This window comes from Nelumbo lutea, chromosome 1 (assembly GCF_056320005.1).
Source record: "Nelumbo lutea isolate HS-2025 chromosome 1, American lotus-T2T, whole genome shotgun sequence".
Classification (NCBI taxonomy): Eukaryota; Viridiplantae; Streptophyta; class Magnoliopsida; order Proteales; family Nelumbonaceae; genus Nelumbo; species Nelumbo lutea.
The window spans coordinates 37254011-37276737 of record NC_142684.1 but is presented as its reverse complement, the minus strand read 5'-3'; the positions used below and the strand labels follow the sequence as shown (position 1 = coordinate 37276737).

Genomic DNA, 22727 nt, shown 5'->3' with positions numbered 1-22727 from the left:
AAGAAAAGAGGATCTTTTATTGCTCACAGGGTAAGTTTTTCTACAATGCTTTGACAACTGACATGACTCACAATTGAGACTGGACACACTAACTCCCTTAAACAGTTTGGGAAGCAAATGACTTAAAGCAGAAAAAGGTAAATGACCCAACCGACAATGACTCAACATAATTTGACTGACTGACTCTGAAGAAGTAGAACCAAAAGCAGCATTCTTGGGATGATCAAAGCATTGGCCAGGGGTGTCGAGCAAGTATATTCCATTCGCTTCATGGCCACTCCCAATCACCTTCCGAGACTTCAGGTCCTGAAACACACAGTGAGAAGGGAAAAAGGTTACACAACAATTCAATGACTTGGTCAAGCTACTTACAGATAACAAGTTGGTATTTAACTTAGGTACATGAAGAGTGGAAGATAAAAGTAAAGAGTCTGTAGGCTTGACAGTTCCCTTGCCAGAAATGGGGGCAAGAGAACCATCAGCTAAGGTGATTTTGTCACGACCAGGAAGCAAATCATATGACACAAACAAAGTGGAAAGGTTGGTCATGTGATCAGAAGCACCTGAGTCAATGATCCAAGGGGTCTTGGGATTACCTGAGGTAGATGCATGGTTAGCAGAAGCCCTTATACCTGAGTGAGCAAATGCAGAGGTGGCTAGACTTCTAGAAGGGTTGGATGATGAAGTTACACCTTCAAGCTGGCTGATCATCCTTCGGAACTTCTCATAATCAGCTTTCATGGCTGCCAATTGTGCACTTGCAGACTCAAACTTTGTATCTGTACTTGTGGCTGTATGTGCACTTCCTGTCTTTCTACTGTCATTCTTCTTCTGGAATCGGATAGGGACAAGACTGGGATGCAATTTCCAGCACTTGTCCTTAGTGTGTTTCGGCTTCTTGCAATATTCACACACCACCTCCTTCTTTCCTGTGCCACTGGGGGCTTCTGTAACCCCTTTGGGTTTGATTCCCATATTTGCAAAATGATCATTGATACTGACCCCTTGAACCTGCACTTGCCTCCTGCTTTCTTCACTGCTGACCAAAGCATATGCTTGAGACAATGAAACATCTTCCTTGGACAAGATGTTTTGCTTTGTAATGTCATATTCAGAATTCAGCCCTGTCAAGAACTCAAAGACCCTATTCCTTTCAACCAATTTCCTATATGTTTCAGCATCCTTAGGGGTATCCCATGTCACGGCCTCTATCAAATCAATCTCTTGCCATATAGATTTTAGGGCTGAGAAGTATGCTGCATGTGACTTCTCCCCCTGTCTTAAATTCTTCACATCACTTCTCAGTTTGTAAGCTCTGGCAACATTCAACTTCTGGGAGTAAGTTTCTGCAACACTATCCCAGATTTCTTTAGCCAAGTTCATCCACAGATAATGCTGACTAATCTGTGGCTGCATTGAGTTCACAAGCCACCCTGTGTAGTTTTCTTGTACCCATCTCTCATAAGATGGATCATCCTCTGGAGGAGCTTTCTTGCTCCCAGAAATAAAACCCCATTTTCCTTTGCTACAAATGTGGATTTTCACTGATTGTGACCAAGCCAAGTAGTTGGTCCCATCAAGCTTAACTGTAGTTACAGCCAGCATAGAATCAGTTGGGGTTCCCAAAATCTGTCCATATTCAGCAGCATTCTTGTTTTCAAGGCTTGAGAAATCCATCATGTAAAGGCTCCAATTAGGATTTTTAATAGGTTTCTCAAGGTACTGGGGTCTTGATGAGTTTAGTTTGAGCTGAATAGGCAACAACAACTAGCTCACAGAATCAGTTCAGACTTGATAACTGTGACAGTCCAGTTCGGTGGTAGTTTTTTTCTTTACTGTTTCACCCTTTAAAGGACACCCAACAAACCTCCAATCACAAGGTATTTCAGGTTCTCAACAGCCGTTGTCCCAAAGAGAAGAAAACAGGGCCACAGTCCTTAAGAGACCTTTCGTCGAACACTCAGTGTGCAGTAGTTAACAGCCTACTGTTAACTAGAAGAAACCACTTCAAGGTGTTCAGTATAGGTCCAAGAAGAGGCTGGGATGAAGATGAGACTAGGCCACTTAGTTTTAGATCAGTTTCAGCAGCTCGGCAGTCCAATAATCAGCCGAATAGCACTTCCAAAACAACCCAGAAAAACAGTCCAGCAACAGTGGGCCGAATGTATGTGGGCTTTGAATGCTTTAATAGTCCTCCCAAACAACAAAAAATAACTCAGCAAAGGACTGAGAAAGGACTTACAGCAAGAGAGTCTCTGGTTTGAACTATAAACCAGGCCAAACACTTGTTCTCTGAGATAACTTCAAAAGTCCTTTTCTCTGATTTCAAATCAGGCCAAACAACTTGCTCTCTGATTCTTCCTGGTCACCGAACCCTTCTCCAAGTGTATAGAAACTTGGGCACCCTCCAATGACCTCCAAGAACCAGGCGGATGACTGTAAACTTTCGGCCCTAGAACCTTCTCATGTAGTTGGCTGAACTAGAACCACATGAGGGACACGCCAAGCAATGGCCTGCTCTGATACCAAGTTGAAAAACAGCCCACTTGATGTATGGAACTGTTTGAGATTAGATGCAAACCAGAAAATGAACAAACAAGAGAGGAAGAGAAGAGAGAGCTGGCGGCAATGAGTGTTAGAGAGTAAGAGGTTCGAACATAACCACTCTCTAACACTCTAAACATCTTATTAATAAGTTAATCTTTGACAAATTACAGAGAGGCCCTTGAGTGAGCAGGAATATACAAAAAACAGAATATTACAGAGTATGGGCCCGGAATAAGGCCCACAACAGAGAGAAACATAACATAACATGAAATGACAGTCTATGGGCCATTCGGCCCATCTTCTCTACAGCCACCAAGGATGCAACTACCTATCAAAGGCACTTAGAGAAGTATAGGGTGTTCGAATTCCTTGCTGGCCTTAACCCTGAGTATGACATTGCACGACAGCATATTCTTTCCAGGGACAATGCCACTCTCTCCCAAGCATATGCATTTATGTCAGGAGAGGAGTGCAGGAGGGATGTAATGATGAATAATCTCATGTCTGATCAGTCCGCTATGGTAAGTGTTGTGGAATCTAAACAGAATGGCAATGAGAACAAGAAGGAAGACAAAAGGGACTTAGTCTGTGACTACTGTAATAAACCAATGCATACAAGAGATACTTGTTGGAAGCTTCACCCACACCTTGTGCCGATAAGATTGAAGAATAAAAAAGGAAATGCACACATGGCTGTTACTGGTGACACTCTAGCCCCCCCTACTACAGCTGCCTAGGAGTCCGTTGCATCTGTTATAGTAAGGGCCGAGTTTGAGAGGTTTGGGTTACTTCTGAATCAGAGGGATACAACTAGTTCCAATTCAACCTCAACCGGACAACAAGGTACAGGTAGCACAGGTGGAGCTCACTCTACCTCCCTTGCCCATACAGGTAGTCCACATGCCACTGCAAATTATGTTTCTGCTTCAGGTAAGGAGAGTTCTCCTTGGATTATAGACTTTGGAGCCTCAGAGCACATTACCCATTGCTCCACCATTTTCTCCTCTTACCAGCTCAGTTCTGGTAGAGATAGGGTCTCCACAACTGATGGATCCCATGTTTCTATTGCTGGGAAGGGATCTGTCAGGATTAATGATTCCATTTGTTTACCCTCTATCCTCCATGTTCCTAGATTGAGCACCAACTTGTTATCTGTTAGTAATTTGACTAAGAATCTGAACTGCGTAGTAATTTTTTCTCCTGGACGTTGTATTTTGCAGGATCTGGATTCAAAGAGGACGATTGGGAGTGATCGTGAAGTGAATGGAATCTACCTCATGGATACTCTTCCAATTCACCAAAGTCATCATGTTTGCAAGGGCAGTGAGTCAAAACCTGTGGATCGGATTATACTTTGGCATAATCGTTTGGGCCATTTGTCTTTTTCTTCTTTAAGTTCTTTGTTTCCAAAGTTGTTTGAGCCTGTGAGTCTGTCAAGGTTGAAGTGTAAAGGTTGTGAACTTGGAAAGCATTGTTGACACTCTTTTAAACCGAGTAATAAAAGATGTTATTCTCCTTTTTATGTTATTCATTCGGATGTGTGGGGCCCTTATCATGTTCCCTTTATGGGCGGCTATCGCTATTTTCTTTTGTTTGTGGATGATTTCTCTCAATATTCCTGGATTTACTTGATGAAATCACGCGATGAGGTACCATCCTTGGTGAGGCAATTCCACCAGATGGTATTAACAAAGTTTGGAACTAGAATCAAGATGTTCAGATCTAACAATGCTAGGGAATATTTTGAGAGACATCTTGCCTCATATCTGTTGGAGCATGGTGTTGTCAATCAGAGTAGTTGCTCCTACAGTCCACAACAGAATGGTGTTGCAGAGAGAAAGAATAGACACATTGTTGAGACGGCAAGAAGCATGATGAACAGGGTGCCCTCTCGTATATCTGGATTCAACACTCCATTCAGCCTTCTTTTTCCTCAAGGGGAGATGTTTCACATTCCTCTAAGAGTGTTTGGGTGTGTCTGCTTTACGCATATTCTTGGTCCTTACCGTTCGAAGCTTGATCCCAAGGCAAAGAAATGTGTCTTCCTTGGATATTCAGAGAATCAGAAAGGGTGCCGCTGCTATGATCCAGTCTCTGAGAACCAGTTTGTTACTATGGACATTACCTTTTTTGAATCCACATACTTCTTCTCAAGGAATCTTTCTCAGGGGGAGTGTTTTGGGGAAGTAAGTCAGTAGTCTATCCCTTTCTCAGTTACAGTTCCTGTGTCTACTACTGTGCTTGACAACCATCCGATGTCACCTACCTTGTCACCCCCTTTGCGTTCCGTCTCACAGTATTGCTCACGGCAGAGACTTCATAAGGAAGTTGATTCCACTACAGCAGAACTCACACCACTTCCTGTTGATCCCTTGGAGACTCCAGAATCGGCTGATACAGATCCAAGTATTCCTCTTGATCCCACTAACACTGTTACAGATAACCTTGATCTCTCTATTGCTCTTAGAAAGTGGAAGAGGAAGTGCACTGCTCATTGCATATCACAACACTTATCCTACAGTGGACTTTCTCCTTCCTACCGTGCTTTTCTCTCTTCTCTTGATTCTATGTCTATACCCAAGGGTGTTAGTGAGGCTCTCTCCAAACCTGAGTGGAAGACAGCTATGCAGGAAGAGATGGAGGCTTTGATTAAGAATCAGACATGGGAGATTGTGGACCTACCAGAAGGCAAGGAGACAGTTGGATGCAGATGGGTTTACATAGTAAAGTATAAGGCAGATGGAAGCATAGAGAGGTACAAGGCAAGACTTGTTGCAAAAGGATACACACAGACCTATGGCATTGATTATCTAGAGACTTTTGCACCAGTTGCAAAGATGACCTCTGTTCAGATACTCTTTTCTCTTGTTGCCTCATACTCTTGGCCTTTGTTTCAGCTAGATGTGAAGAATGCTTTCCTAAATGGAGATCTACAAGAAGAGATGTATATGGATCTTCCAACTGGTTTCTATTATAATGCTGAAAAGGGAAAGGTATGCAAGCTGAAGAAGTCACTATATGGCTTGAAACAGTCTCCTAGAGCATGGTTCGACAGATTCAGAAAGGCCCTGATTGTTTTTGGCTACACTCAAACTCAATCTGATCACACCTTGTTTGTGAAGCGCAAGGGATCCTTGGTGTCAATCCTAATTGTTTATGTGGATGATATTGTTGTCACTGGGAATGATCTGAGTGAGATTGATAGTCTGAAGAGGAACCTGCATAAGGAATTTGAGATTAAAGACCTTGGAGAACTGAGATACTTCTTAGGCATTGAAGTTGCAAGATCGAAACATTGAATTTTTCTCTCTCAAAGGAAGTATGTCTTGGACCTTCTCCAAGAAATAGGGAAAGTTGGAACAAAGGCAGCTAGCACCCCCATTGATCAGAACCATAGAATCAGTGCATCAAAAGGTGAACCAGTAAAAGACCTTGGGAGGTACCAAAGACTTGTGGGTCGGCTACTATAATTGTGTATGACAAGACCGGACATCTCCTATGCAGTAAGTGTAGTGAGTCAATACATGCATGTTCCACGAGACCAGCACTGGAAGACAGTTGACAAGATCCTTGCTTATCTGAAGGGACATCCAAGTAGAGGCATATTGTTTACTGATCATGGACAGCTGAAGCTAGAGACCTATACAGATGCGGACTGGGCAGGATGCCTCGATGACAGAAGATCAACTTCAGGAGTGTGCACCCTAGTTGGGGTTAACCTAGTCTCATGGAAGAGTAAAAAACAAACAGTTGTGGCAAGATCAAGTGCAGAAGCCGAATATAGGGCCATGGCACATGGAGTTTCAGAACTTCTCTGGATCCGTTCTCTGTTAGAAGAAATCGGTGTTCAGGCAGAAGAACCCCTGATGCTATACTGCGATAACCAGGCAGCAATTAATATTGCCCATAATCCAGTCCAGCATGACCAAACTAAGCACATTGAAGTAGATAGACGTTTTATCAGAGAAAGGGTAACTTCTGGAGAAGTTTGTCTTCAATACATTTCTTCTGATCTGCAGCTTGTTGATGTCTTCACAAAAGGCGTTGCAAAGAATAAGTTGGAGCATGATCTACGCAAGTTGGGGATGTGTGACATCTACTCCCAACTTGAGGGGGAGTGTTGAGTGGGCCGACTTGTGTTTAGTTTATTTTCTTTTAAATTAAGATGTTGTTGGGCCTTGGGACCATTAGTGGCGCCCTATTTTTTTAGGGTTCCTCTGGGTTTTTTGTAAGGGGTGATTCAAGTTCCATGTGGTTTGCAGGTCTCTAGAGACGGCGGTTGCTTCTTCTCTCTCTTCTCCCCATTCCATCGAAAAGGAATCTTTCGTGAGAAGAAAGTCCAGGACACGAAAGGAGTGTCATTGGTTCCAGAAGGTATTTTGTTTATTCTTGTTGCATTTTTTAGCTGTTTTCTGTACCTCTTTGAGACACATGGAGGGACACAGAATTGAATATAAGTCCGGGAATGAAATGAGACCAGTGGGAGGAGGTGCTGGAGACCCCTTCGGAGCCGGAACCATTACTACAGTTAGGTTGGATGGTACAAATTACTTGGAATGGTCCTAATCTGCAAAGATGGCCATTGGGGCTTGTGGAAAATTGGGGTATATTACTAGTGAAGAGGTAAAACCCGAAACTGGCAACTCCCGGTGGGTGCAAGAAAATTATATGGTAATGACATGGTTGTGTAATTCTATGTTGCCACATATAAGTAAAAACTTTTTATGGGCAAACACTGCTAAGGAGATAAGGGATGGAGTTGCAAAGACCTATTCACAGAAGGAGAATGTTTTTAGGGCTTATCAACTAAGAAATCAGATTATTGCTACTAGACAGGGAGATAGATCTGTTGCAGCTTATTTTTCAGTCCTTAAGACCTTGTGGTAGGAGATTGACCATCTAGAGACCTTTGCTTGGGAAACCACCAAGGATGCAGCTACCTATCAAAGACACTTAAAGAAGTATAGGGTGTTCGAATTCCTTGCTGGCCTTAACCCTAAGTATGACATTGCACAACAACATCTTCTTTCCAGGGACAGTGTCACTCTCTCCCAAGCATATGCATTCGTGTCAAGAGAGGAGTGCAGGAGGGAGGTAATGATTGAAGGGATAGGAAATCCATCACATGGACGCCCAAAGATTGCGGAATAAGGGGGGCGAATTTCAAAAATTTTTCTCTCCCTTCAACTGGGAATCGAATTCCCTATTTAGAAAATCATATTTTCAATGATCATTCTTGAACCATAAACTGAACCAGATCTGAACCAGAAGGAGTAGGGAAATATAATACCTGATACAAAGAAGTAGTATCTCCCAATGGAGGTGTTCACGCCCAAGGAAGGATCCAAAATCTGCTCCCACTGAAGATGGCGCAATGCAGGGTGGAGTAGAATCAACAGTGTTCTTCCAAAAGAACTTGACCCTTCTCAAGAATCACCTGGACGGCTTGTGAATACAACTCCCACCAATCTTTTCTCCAAAAGATTGGAATCAAGATCCAATTTTGATTTCTCCGAAGAACTGGAGATCGAACTGCTGTAGGCAGTGGCTACAGGAAGGAGGCGGCAAGAGAGTATTTGCAGGGTGCAGATTCTCTCTTCTGTGATTTCAGCTCTGAAGACAAGACTATCTGTTGCTTGCTTGTGATGTCTAAAGGCTGCCGCCCCCCTCTTCCTTTTATAGACTTAAAGGGATCAGCTCCTAATCCCATTTGGAGTTGCTAACCCAAATCATATTTGGATTAGAAGTCCCTTTAAGTGATAAGGGATAACCCTTATCTTATCTGCAGATTAGATCAATCATCTCCTAATCTAATTAGGAAGTTTCCAGATCTAAATCTTATTTAGATCTCGGACCCTCTAAGTGGATAGGGTGTGGGCCCAATCCTATCAGCTGATCCATCTCAGAATTCGCCCCTTAAGTGACTAATCAAATTAGCCCAGTTCGAAATGGGCTTAAGGCCCATTTAAGGTTATGTATTCATTTAGCCTTCCAAACTGCTGCCCAGTTGGGCTTCCTTGTATGGCGTGGGACCCAAACATTGATCTACACATCAGCCACATGGGTTCAGCCCAGCCTCTGTTACAAGGCCTGGCCGAATACACTATTATGGACAGTGCACCCCCTGAAACCCATCAGATGGGCTCTATGGGCCCAACACTTACCCTAAGTGGTCCCTGGGCCAAGCCACCTTGTAACACCCAAGGACTGTGGCCAGATGCAAGATTAGCCCATCAGGTATTATCATCAACGGTCTTACACTTAACCTCTCAGCCCATAATGATCATACACTGCCCGACAAGAGAGGACCTCTCCCTCGGCTGCAAGGAACAGTGTTGCACTCTCTCTTCTATGGATCCCGGGAATTAAAACCTTTTGGAAATCATTTCAAAACCATAATTTATATACTTTTATATCTCATATAAAATATATTTTGCAAAACAAATCTCAACGATTGAAATCGGCTGCCGGCAGTCTTGGTTTCCATCAGTGAGAGTGCATCCCCGATCATTACCTTTGTCCGACAAAGGGGCTGATCCTGTCATTATGATCACCCACTCAGATGAATTCTCAAACTGTCCCAACATACCCAGGTTTTGACCCCCGCTAAGGATCTCACTGATTGGTACATCAAAGACAGCCCAATCCAACACCTAGTGTAGTATCATAATCGAGTCTAGGTGTCGGGTGTAACTTTCCAGTTTTGCCCATCAATCTCCAAGGTCCAGGGCAATACTGGAAATCTGGTCTAGTTCAAAGATTCAATTAATCCTACACTGTATGTGCCTAGGGTCTCACCCCGGTAGCTGAGACAAGTCACCCCAACCGACTTGGTGGCACCACAGTGTCAGCCTTGTCAGGATGGGTCTCCCCAGACCGACCCACTGGCTGTGAACATTCTAAACAAACACGAGTCTCATTAAGTGTCCAGTTTAAGGGTATTACACAGAAACATACCAAGGGAACATGAATCAAATTTGCACTTTTATTCATTTACAAAAAACTCATAAAGTACATCATCTTGATTGAAGCTAAGGGCATACAAAACTGTCTAACACATATGGCAGTTACTGGTGACACTACGGCCCCCCCTACTATAGCTGCCTTGGAGTCTGTTGCAGCTGCTGCAGTAAGCGCCGAGCTTGAGATGTTTGGGTTACTTCCAAATCAGAGGGATACAACTAGTTCCAATTTAGCCGCAATCGGACAACAAGGTACAGGTAGCACAGGTGGAATTCACTCTACCTTCCTTGCCCACACAGGTAGTCCACATGTCACTGCAAACTATGTTTCTGCTTCAGGTAAGGAGAGATCTCCTTGGATTATAGACTCTGGAGCCTCAGAGCACATGACCCATTGCTCCACCATTTTCTCCTCTTACCAGCTCAGTTTTGGCAGAGATAGGGTCTCCACGGCTGATGGATCCCATGTTTCTATTGCTGGGAAGGGATCTGTCAAGATTAATGATTCCATTTGTTTACCATCTGTCCTCCATGTTCCTAGATTGAGCACCAACTTGTTATCTGTTAGTAGTTTGACTAACATGTTCCTAGATTGACCCATTGCTCCACCATTGACTAAGAATCTGAACTGTTCAGTAATTTTTTCTCCTGGACGTTGTATTTTGCAGGATCTGGATTCAAAGAGGACGATTGGGAGTGGTCGTGAAGTGAATGGAATCTACCTCTTGGATACTCTTCTAATTCACCAAAGTCATCATGTTTGCAAGGACAGTGAGTCAAAACTTGTGGATCAGATTATACTTTGGCATAATCGTCTGGGCCATTTGTCTTTTTCTTCTTTATGTTCTTTGTTTCCAAAACTATTTGAGTCTGTGAGTCTATCAAGGTTGAAGTGTGAAGGTTGTGAACTTGGAAAGCATTGTTGACACTCTTTTAAACCGAGTAATAAAAGATGTTCTCCTTTTGATGTTATTCATTCGGATGTGTGGGGCCCTTATCATGTTCCCCTCTATGGGTGACTGTCGCTATTTTCTCCTGTTAGTGGATGATTTCTCTCGATATTCCTGCATTTACTTGATGAAATCACGTGATGAGGTACCATCCTTGGTGAGGCAATTCCATCAGATGGTATTAACACAGTTTGGAACTAGAATCAAGATGTTCAGATCTGACAATGCTAGGGAATATTTTGAGAGACTTCTTGCCTCATATCTGTTGGAATATGGTGTTGTCCATCAGAGTAGTTGCTCCTATAGTCCACAACAGAATGGTGTTGCAGAGAGAAAGAATAGACACATTGTTGAGACGATAAGAAGCATGATGATCACAGCGACAGTTCCGGTTCGTTTTTGGGGTGTTGCTGTTCTCACAGCAGTATATCTGATTAACAGGATGCCTTCTCGTATACTTGGATTCAGCACTCCATTCAGCCTTCTTTTTCCTTAGGGGGAGATGTTTCATATTCCTCTAAGGGTGTTTGGGTGTGTCTGCTTTGCGCATATTCTTGGTCCTTACCGTTTGAAGCTTGACCCCAAGGCAAAGAAATGTGTCTTCCTTGGATATGCAGAGAATCAGAAAGTGTACCGCTGTTATGATCTAGTCTCTGGGAACCGGTTTGTTACTATGGACATCACCTTTTTCGAATCTACATACTTCTCAAGGAATCCTTCTCAGGGGGAGTCTTTTGGGGAAGTAAGTCAGCAGTCTATCCCTTTCCCAGTTACAATTCCTGTGTCTACTACTGTGCTTGACAACCATCCAATGTCACCTACCTTGCCACCCCCTTTGCGTTTCGTCTCACAGTATTACTCATAGCAGAGACTTCATAAGGAGGTTGATTCCACTACAGCAGAACTCACACCACTTCTTGTCGATCCCTTGGAGACTCTAGATTTGGCTGATACAGATCCAAGTATTCCTCTTGATCCCTCTACTATTTCAGTTCCCATTGGTCCCACTAACACTGTTATAGATAACCTTGATCTCCCTATTGCTCTTAGAAAAGGGAAGAGGAAGTGCACTGCTCATTGCATATCACAATACTTATCCTACAGCGGACTTTCTCCTTCCTACCGTGCTTTTCTCTCTTCTCTTGATTCCGTGTCTATACCTAAGGGTGTTAGTGAGGCTCTCTCCAAACCTGAGTGGAAGGCAGCTATGCAAGAAGAGATGAAGGCTTTGATTAAGAATCAAGCATGGGAGATTGTGGATCTACCAGAAGGCAAGGAGACAATTGGATGCAGATGGGTTTACACAGTAAAGTATAAGGCAAATGGAAGCATAGAGAGGTACAAGGCAAGACTTGTTGCAAAAGGATACACACAAACCTATGGCATTGATTATCTAGAGACTTTTGCATCAGTTGCAAAGATGACCTCTGTTCGGATACTCCTTTCTCTTGCTGCCTCATACTCTTGGCCTTTGTTTCAACTGGATGTGAAGAATGCTTTCCTAAATGGGGATCTGCAAGAAGTGGTGTATATGGATCTTCCAGCTGGTTTTTATGATAATGCTAAAGAGGGAAATGTATGCAAGCTGAAGAAGTCACTATATGGCTTGAAACAATCCCCTAGAGCATGGTTCGACAGATTCAGAAAGGCCCTGATTGTTTTTGGCTACACTCAAACTCAATCTGATCACACCTTGTTTGTGAAGCGCAGGGGATCCTTGGTGTCAATTCTAATTGTTTATGTGGATGATATTGTTGTTACTGGGAATGATCTGAGTGAGATTGATAGTCTGAAGAGGAACCTGCATAAGGAATTTGAGATTAAGGACCTTGGAGAACTGAGATACTTCTTAGGCATTGAAGTTGCAAGATTGAAACATGGAATTTTTCTCTCTCAAAGGAAGTATGTCTTGGACCTTCTCCAAGAAACAGGGAAAGTTGGAACAAAGGCAGCTAGCACCCCCATTGATCAGAACCATAGAATCAGTGCATCAGAAGATGAACCAGTAAAGGACCTTGGGAGGTACCAAAGACTTGTGAGTCGGCTACTATACATGACAAGACCAGACATCTCCTATGCAGTAAGTGTAGTGAGCCAATACATGCATGCTCCACGAGACCAGCACTGGAAGGCAGTTGACAAGATCCTTGCTTATCTGAAGGGACATCCAAGCAGAGGCATATTGTTTACTGATCATGGACAGCTCAAGCTAGAGACCTATACAGATGCGGACTGGGCAGGATGCCTCGATGACAGAAGATCAACTTCAGGAGTGTGCACCCTAGTTGGGGGCAACCTATTCTCATGGAAGAGTAAAAAACAAACAGTTGTGGCAAGATCAAGTGCAGAAGCCGAATATAGGGCCATGGCACATGGAGTTTCAGAACTTCTCTGGATCCGTTCTCTATTGGAAGAAATCGGTGTTCAGGAAGAAGAACCTATGATACTATACTGCGATAACCAGGAAACAATTAATATTGCTCATAATCCAGTCCAGCATGACCGAACTAAGCACATTGAAGTAGATAGACATTTTATCAGAGAAAGGGTAACTTCTGGAGAAGTTTGTCTTCCATACATTTCCTCTGATCTGCAGTTTGCTGATGTCCTCACAAAAGGCGTTGCAAAGAATAAGCTGGAGCATGATCTACGCAAGTTGGGGATGTATGACATCTACTCCCAACTTGAGGGGGAGTGTTGAGTGGGCCGACTTGTGTTTAGTTTATTTCCTTTTAAATTAAGATGTTGTTGGGCATTGGGCCCATTAGTTTTTATTTTTAAAAGAGCTGTATTTACTTAGTTTGAGTTGGCCGAAATCCCCAACTTTCTTCTCTTTTCTTCCCTTTCCTCTGTCTCTTGTTGAAATCCCCAACTTTCTACTCTTCCTTTCACAAGAAGCTTGGCCGAAATCAGCACATAAGGCTTTCTACTATAGGATGGTTGGACTCAAGAATCATTTAATGTAAATGTTAGGCCCAATAAGAGCCCATACTGATGGACTCAGGGGTTCACTGTGCTTGATAGTGAATTCGGCTAAGCCTTTTCACAGAGGTTGGGCCGAACCCATATGGGCTTATGTAGGGTCATTGTTGGGGTCCCACGCCATACAAAGAGAACCAAATGGGCCAGAAACTACCTAGGGATGTGAGCCACTTTTTTAATGGGCCTAAAGTCCATGATTAATAAGATTAATCATATGGTCACATGACAACTTAAGCAATCATGTGACTTGGGTGAATACGGATATGGATAAGGGTTTGGATCAGCGATTAGGATAAGAGGATAAGTCTTATCCACTTAGAGAGTCCAAATCCAAATAAAGATTTGGATTAGGAGCCTCCTAATTCGATTAGGAGTGATGATCCTTAAGGCTTATAAAAGGAGAGGGCAAATTGTTCCAGTTTCATACTCTGATCTCAGTTCTCTTTCTCTGCTCTTGCCGTTCCAGATATCCCAATTCGATTTCCAATTCTTGGACTGATAAAGATCAGTTCTAACTTCTGATTTTCGCAAGAAAATATCAGAACCAATTCGTGCTCACCTCCCTTGCTTGATCCAAGCTATTGGATCACAGTTTTGCTGAAAACTGTGTTGCTGAACCGGCTTCAATTCAAGCTACACCATCTTCAGTGGAAGCTGGTTTTGGAAACCCTCTTTTGGGCGTGAACTACCTACCACATTGGGAGCTACATTTGTGGAATCTGTATCAGGTATACTTCTCCCTTTCTTTTGGCTTCAGATTTGGTCCGATTTCAGTTCAAGAACGGTCCTTGAAAAAGTAGTTTTTCTATAACTGGGAATGCGATTCTCGGAAAGGTGAAAGAAAAATTTTTGAAATTTTGCTCAGCCATCTTGTTTGGCCATCCATATGATGGATTTCCCCTTCCTTTACTGTGACCTCACAACTTTTCTCTTTCTGAAGATTTTCATCAGGTAGGAAGGCACAGGTGATTCCAGCATTCAAAGTCGATTGGCTTGGATCCAGATCTGCAAACGCAACAAGACAGGAAGGCAGAAAATCAGTAACACTAAGAGGAGTACCCAGATGACTAGAAGCAGGGGGAATTAAGAGGGGATAAGGGGTTAGAATCTCCTTATTCCAATCTTTCACAAGCTTTCCTTTCATCAGGAACTTTTTTCTGGCTTCCCTCTTGAGAAAAACCCATGATAGCTGAAGGGATGAGAGATCCATCATATGGATGGCCGAACCTTGCAGTGAGGTTGGGCGAAATTTCAAAAATTTCTCCCTCCCATGTGGGAATCACATTCCCTATTTTAGAAAACTGCATTTTCAAGGATCAATCTTGAAACCAAACCGGACCAGATCTGAAACCAAAAAGGAGTAGAGTGATATACCTGATACGGAGTAATAGTAAACCCCCAATGAAGGTGTTCACGCCCAAGGAGAAGACCAAAGACTGCTTCCACCGAAAATGACACGATGTGAAGTAGAATTAGCAAGACGATTCTTCAGCAAGAACCAAATTCTTCAACAAGAATATGATGGAGGGCTAGTGAGCACGACTTCAGATCGCCTCTTCTAGCAAAAGGCAATATCAAGAACCGTTCTTGATCTCTCCCTCTGGTGGAGATCGAACTGGGTAGGGCGGCAAGAGCAGGAAAGAACAAGAGCAGAAGACAGAAGCAGTCGAACTGTATATTGTCTTCTCTCTTAATTCAGCAGACTAGGAGTTGAGATTGGAGGTTCGCCATGCTCTCCTATTTATAGCCTTAAAGAGAGGTTCTCCTAATCCTATTAGGAGTTTCCTAATCCAAATTTTATATCTGGATCTAGATTCTCTTTAAGAGATAAGGATAATCCCTTATCTTATCTACAGATAAATATCAACCTTCCTAATCAAATTAGGAGTTTCCTGATCCAAATCTTTTTTTGGATCTAGACTGTTTGAGTGGATAGGGATAATCCCTTATCCTATCAGCTAATCCAAATCCTAAAACCGCCCCTTATTTAATTTATCTTATTAAGCTAGTTCGAATGGGCTTTAGGCCCATTAAGTCTATGTGCTCACTTAACCTCTTAACCTGCAGCCCAGTTGGCTATGCTTGTATGGCGTGGGACCCAAACATTGATCTACACATCAGCCACATGGGTTCAGCCTAGCCTTTGTTACAAGGCCTGGCCGAATTCACTGTAGGAGACAGTGAAATATCGAAGGCAGCCCAATCTGACACCTAGTAAAATATCATAATCGAGTCTAGGGGTCAGGTGTAACATTCCAGTTTTGCCCATCTATCTCCAATGTCCAGGGCAATACTGGAATTTTGGTCCAGTTCAGGGTTTCAAGAAAACCCACATTGCATGTACCTCAGGTCTCACCTTGGCAGCTAAGACAAGTCACCCCAACCAACTTGGCGGCACATCAGTGTCAGCCTTGGCAAGATAAATCTCCCCAGATCTATCCAACGGTTATGAAGATTCTAAGCTGACATGAGTCTCATATGTGTCCAGTTTAAGGGTATTACGCAGAAACACACCATGATAGAATGAATCAAATATGTACTTTATTCATTTACATTAAATGTCATAATGTACATCATTCTGATAGGAGCTAAGGGCATACGCTGTTTAACAATAGCATCCATAATCTGTTCCTCATGAGCTTCCTCATTAAAAACACGGATCTTCCAATTTTCCCCTGCCCATGATCCTGTATTTGAACTTGCATTGGTCGCAGAGTAATGCTCTTCAGGTAGAAGTGTTTCCAACCTATAGGAAGGAGAGGTCTCTTGTCCGTCTGCAGCCACCACCTCCACTGTTTTTCCGAATCCTGATCGTCAAATAATAATTCGGTTCCCAAGTTGTCTTCTTCCATGATTTTACAAGCTTTAGTGGAGTCTATGCTATCAATACTAGAAGGCTGGTTGACTTCTTCTTCTTCCCCAACATCAAGACCTTCCAAGTCCTCCCAATCACTATTGTCATCCCAATCATCCTTATTTTCCCTGAAGTACCTTGGATTTGGCTTGTCCAGTGTCGTGGGGTTTTCTAAGTGTACCTGCCTCCAAGTGAGCCATGGAATCCTAGAAAGATTTCTTCGGTTTCCTGTACCAACATCTAAGTGCAGGCCTTTTTGATTCTGAATCTTCTTCACTTCGACAGGAGAGGAAAATGGGTTAAGTGGGGATGATGATAGAGCTTTGTTAGTTTCTCCTAACCCCACAGGAGAGGTCACGTGGTTACTTAAGTAGTCACGCGTAGGGTCAATTCTGGTCCACCCATAAGACAATGTTTGTTTACCGGCTCAGATTTACTTTGAGAATTTTCTGGTTCAATCTGCTGCAATGACTCTTCATCTTTCCCCTGGTTTTCCCGCCTTAAGTATTTTCCTTACCAAGGGCATTAGTTGGTTCTGACACCACCTCTGCATAGGATTTAAATTTGGTGCTTCGATCCTCCGTCAACGGTTCTGCTTGCTTGCTATTTTTGGGGGGGCCTGTGACCGCTCTTTTTCTTTCCATGCCTGTTGAGCTTCAGCTCCAAACAACTGTTTGTCCGTTTCACCCACTAACTGACCTCCTTGCAAGCTTTTCCATGCCACCTCATCGTCCTCAACCTCTGCTCCCTCCCACAGTTTTGAATCCATTTCAATGGCCAACCAGGCTCTGTGGACCTTTCCTTCTACTGATACCTCTACCATACAAGGGATGTTCTCATACTTTGCCCCCAATAATTTCAGTGAGACAGCTCGAAGATTTGAAGTGTTTACCTTTGTCTCTCCCCTAATTGGTGCATCCTTTGCAGGTCCCATGGTGAAGAATGCTACCATTTACTAAACTCTTGTTCTTTCACTGCAGAGTTGTGGGGGTGGCTCTTTGGGTGCAGGTGGAACAGGCCAGCTGAAGTAAGAGGGAGATTAATGTGGAGGTGTGCAAGAGCAGCGTTGATTTAGTCTGTTTGGGAAGAGAGAAATGCTAGAGTGGTTCAAGTGAAAGAGAGAAATCTACAAGAATAGGAATGCATCTTGAATAGGGCTGTCCAGTGGTTGAAATTCTCTGAGATGTTCCATCATTTCTCCTTTAATGATTTTGGAGAAATTTGGTTGCAATGGCAAGTAGCTCTTCCCAAAAGGGTAGAGTAAGTGTAAGCCAGGCACTTCCTCCTGTAGGTGTTTTGAAGCTGAATTTTGATGGAAGTAGGCAAGGCAATCCAGGTCTTGGATTGGGAGGGGTTATAAGGGATTAGGCTGGAAATATGGTACTTCTTTACTCGGGCATCCTAGAATTTGGGGATTCCACTAGGGCAGAGTTGTTAGCTGCAATTCAAGGTGTTCAGTTTGCTACAGAATCCAGAGTCTGCATGTGTTGTTGTAAGAATGAAACCAAGAGGTTCAAGTGGTTAACAAGGGGTCTGATTGTAAGAGTACAATGGATTGGGAGATCAGACAATGCTATGGCTGACTGTCTAGCCAAGCAAGGGGTAGCCAGGGATCATTTGTTTTGGGCACAGTCGTAGTTTGCTGTTGCCTTGGTGAATACACAGCTCACGCCTCTCCAAGAATACTTGTATGAATTTCTTTCTTTTTATATTAGTATAATGAACTACTTTATTTATCAAAAAAAAAATAATGAGAGAAAAAATCTATTGGACAATCTATCTCCTCATTTGTATTTTTAATATAGCAGTACTATTACTAGAATGCTCTCAGACAAATAAAATGGCTGATATATACAAATGCAAAAGATGAGAAACTATTCAATCATGGCCCAGAGCCTGAAACAATGATCCCCTTTATTATGGTGAAAGTAATGCTATACTCCACAACATTGTGTGTGTGTGTGTGTGTGTGTGTGTGTGAGAGAGAGAGAGAGAGGGGGTGGGGGATTGCAGCAGCACTGAATATCCATGTTTTTTATCTTTATTCTACTCCTACCTTCAGTTTGTTCACCTGTTTCTTGTTTTTGTGTGCCCTAGGAATGAAATAGAAGATGCAATCTTAGCATTTGTAGTATGATATGGCAATTTTGAACACATTTTTTGAGAAGGATGAACACTTAATAACACTTGAAAGTAGATCAAACATAAGTCAAAATAGATTTTTTTCCTTACTAAAAAACAAAATAAATTGAATGGATGATGTGTAAGGTGTAAGACTTGCAAAGTTATTCTAGAAAAAATCTTAACTACACAACATAGAGTAGTGATGGTAGATGTGTGCATTAGGAAACAAAAGAGAAATAGAGAAGAAAATGGGTGTCCAAGAATTTGGTGGAAAAACCTAAAAGGACAAATTCTAGCTGAATTTATAGATTGATAGTAAAAGGAAAATGGAATTTAGATGGAAAAACCAATCATATGTGGCTTGAAATGACAAACTGCATAAAAAAAAAAAGTAGCAAAGGATATTTTAGGAAAATCAAAAGAGAAATGGAAAAGTGCTAAAGAAACTTGGTCATGGAATGAAAAGGTTCAAAATGTAATTAGTTTAAAATGAAAATGTTACAGAGAATAGCAAAAGACTAGGAATGGAAAAAAATAGGAAAATATAAATCATAAGAAAGGAAGCTTAAAAGACAGTAAGTGAAGTTAAAGTTAGAGAATATGAAGAGCTTTATCAGAAATTAGGCATTAAAGAGGGAGAAAAAGGAATTTGTAAACGATCAATGATGAGAGAAAGGAAAAAAGGGAGATTTAAACCATGTTAGGTGCATTAAGGAGGAGGATCAAATTGTTTTGGTTAAATGAACAACACATAAAGGATGCTAATAGAGGAAAGATTAGCAATACTAATACTGTTAAAAGTGACTTGTACTTTGGAAAATTAGAACTATTAAAGTTAAAGAGGCGCCTAATAAGATGAAGAAGGGAAAGGCATTGGAACCTAATGGGATTCCAATATAAGTGTGGCAAGGTAGGTTTATAATGGCTAACTAATCTTTTTAAAAAGATAATAGATGAAAAGAAAATTTCCCATGAATGGAGAAAGAGTAGTATGGTACTTATATTTAAGAACAAAGTTATAGTAACTATCGGGGGGATTGAACTCATAAGATACACTATGAAACTTTCGGAGAAAATTTGAGCAAAGATTGTGACAGGAAATAAGTATATTAGAGAACCAATTTGGGGTTATGCTAGGGAGATCAACCATGGGAGCTATCTTCCTTTTACAATGGTAGAAAAGTTTAGAGAGAAAAAGAAAGATCGTCATATGATTTTGATTGATCCAGAGAAAACATGTGATAGAGTTCCTGGGGAGAGAATATGATGGTTCTTGTGAAAGAAAGGGGTTCCAAATAGGTATATCGACCTAATTAAAGATATGCATGAGGATGCAACAACCAATGAGAAGTTGAGAGCACGTGTGGGGGATATCAGATTTTACAGTAAGAATGGGTATTCACCAAGGTTCAACACTTAACCCTTGTTTATTTGCACTAATCATAGATGAATCAACAAAACTTAATCAGGAGGAGAAACCATGGGTGCACATTGTTTGCTGATGACATTGTTTTGATTGATAAAATTAATGAATTATCAAATGCAAAATTAAGTTTATGGACAAATACCTCTAAAAAGCGGTAGGAGAGGAGCTTGTGGAGCTACTTGAATGAAAAAAGAACTTTCAAGAGGTTGACTCAGGATATGACAGTGAGACTACAGTGGGTAAAGAGGTGTGTCAATTCCTTTGCAGATGCACTAGCCAAACAAGGGATGGGAAAGAATCAGTTGTTCTGGGCTATTTTGTTATATTTCTTTCTCCCTGGGGGAGTTAAGAGAGTTTATCTCCCCTAGTATATTACTTTTCTTTCATCTTTTAGTAATGAAATAATTCTGTTATTGATAAAAAAAATAAGTATCCTTAAAACAGAATATATGATATGTAAGTTTAATAATAATAGGAGTGCAAACCATGGTACACTTAGGAGTGGAGACCAAGATGTGAACTTTTCTGGTACCTTGGTTTGATAATTCATAAGGGAGAGACTAAGGAAGATGCCACCCATAGAATTAGTGCAAGTGGGCAAAATAGAGGAATGCATCTAGAGTTTTATGTGATAGGTGAATTGTACTAGATTAAAAGGAACCCATAAGAAGAAGTGATTCATTGCAAGTTGAAGAGGCTAGAAGGGCTAGGGGTAGACCAAAACGGACATGGGTCGACATAAGAAGAAATGACCTAAGTGCATATTAGCAATTGATATGGTATTAAACAGAATAGAATGGTGAAACAGGATTCATGTAACCAACCCTATATATTTGGGATAATTATGAATGATGATGATGATATTTTAACAATTGTATGTTGATTGACCCGCAATGTTGTATGCCGCAAATTGCCCTAAGGAATATGAGAATGAGTTTATAAACTGTGAACTCTAGTCTCAAATTGGAGGAAAATTTTTCTTGGCTTTTATTTACACATTCTTATGTGGAAAATGAAGATTCAAAATCCAACAGCCTCTATAATGTGTTATATGCCAAATATTTCAAACCGCAATCTTTGAATTTGAGTGTGTTTTTTGTGCATTTGAACTCTAAATTCTTGGCATTGTGATTTGAAATGGTGATGTTATCCTTACCATGGTCCTGGTGACTAAAGTCCTAATATCATGAGTAATACTTCCAGCCAATCTCAACCTCCTTTCCTTCTTTCATAGTGAACATTAAATATTTATTCTTTTTGACTATTTGGTGTCTAAACTTGGATTATTTTCACCTTATGTATTTGTCAATGGTTTTGCAGAGGATGACAGTGCCATGGAAAATGAGATTGATGAGGAATTGATCTCGGAGGCAGCGACTTCATGGGCCCAGCGCGAATGGAACATCCAACATGTATTATTCCCGTCAATGAGACTTTTCTTGAAGCCACCTAATTCAATGGCTACAAATGGAACTTTTGTCCAGGTTCTTCCTTTTTACCCTCATGCACCACAATGTCCATAACCATCTAAGTTGGTCTTTTCTTGATGGCTATCCTAGATTTTTTATTAATATTTGCAACTGGAAGGTAAAGCTTATGATTATGAATATTTGCAACTGGACTTTTGCAGGTGACTTCAATGGAGAAACTTTATAAGATTTTTGAAAGATGTTAAACTAGGGTTGTTGGTTGCTCATTTTGGTTTTTTGATTCCCTAAGGCCCCTGAAGATTCGCATTTGGATGGAATACAAAACTCTGTATATGATATGCCTGTCGAAAATGTCCGATAACTATCAAAAAATGTGTTTCGAAAGACATCCAGAGAGTTGAAGTTTTTTTTTTTTTAGTTTTTTTATCAGTAGAAACTTTAAAGACACTGGACTATTGTTTGATTGATAAGCTAGTCTTTGGACCGTCACAACAATGTTTGAACATTTGAAGAACAAAATACTTGTACAAATTCTACCCAAAAATACTTGTATAAAATGCTAGATTGGAAGCCAAGTATCAGCGCACAATATATGTAGTTTAAATTTCAATTCTACTCTTCACAAGTTTGGAAGCAAGGCTCAAAATATTGGGAATTCGTGACCCGAAAAAAATGTCAGTCAAATGATATGACTCTGGAAGTCGTGACCCGAAAAAAATCTTTTTTTCCTTCCAACTAGTGAAGATCTTGTAGCCTCGGAGGTTATGAAAGGCTATCTTGATCTAAATCTATCCAAAATCTAAATACATTTTTTTAATAACATCTTTAATATTCTTTGCATTTTTCATTTCTATGATTCTTGCGCCTGATTTTATATCACATAAATAAAAGGGAGAATGACAGTTCAGCCCAGGGTCGGAATTTTTAGGCCAAAGTACAGTTGGGGTGAGTGCCAGCTCAGAATTGATGCCAATTCACAGGCAGGCATTGGTGTGTAGAGTGGGGGTTTTTGACATTTTGAATGTTTATAGCTCTGTAGTGGAAATCAGAAATATGCATTGGGTCTGGCCGTATTTCTCCATAAATAAAATGTATTGCCTCTATTAAAATGAAATAGTATGCTAAAGATGCCTATAATGGGATACGATAGATAGATAGATAGGTTTATAATTGGGTATTGGGTACTGGGTACCTTAAGGTCAAAACTCAAACCCGTCCTAAATTCCCGTGAAATTGTTATTGAATCATCTAGATGAAGGAATGATGTATCAACACATCTTATATTATATAAATACTTCAAGTTCGGCTCGCTGAAATAGTGTTAGGCTCGAGCTTGAGCTCAAACTAGAGACTTGAACTCAAGCTCGGCTCGGTTCAAAAGTTCGCAAGTTTGAATTCGAGTCAACTGCAAGTCAAACTTTTTCTAAAAAGCAAAAATTATACATATAAAAA

General features: G+C 41.3%; 1 protein-coding gene across 2 annotated transcripts in view; it reads left to right on the top strand.

Moving 5' to 3' along the window:
- MLH1 (MUTL-homolog 1) overlaps positions 1-21850 on the top strand; it is a 104514-nt gene extending 82664 nt beyond the window's left edge. For both annotated transcript variants that reach the window (XM_088982022.1, XM_088982102.1), the window contains exons 15-16: positions 21166-21329; positions 21476-21850. In XM_088982022.1, coding sequence (XP_088838148.1) covers positions 21166-21329; positions 21476-21520 — 209 coding nt within the window. In that variant the 3' untranslated portion in view covers positions 21521-21850. The remainder of the gene's footprint in view (positions 1-21165; positions 21330-21475) is intronic.
- The last annotated feature ends 877 nt before the right edge of the window (positions 21851-22727 follow it).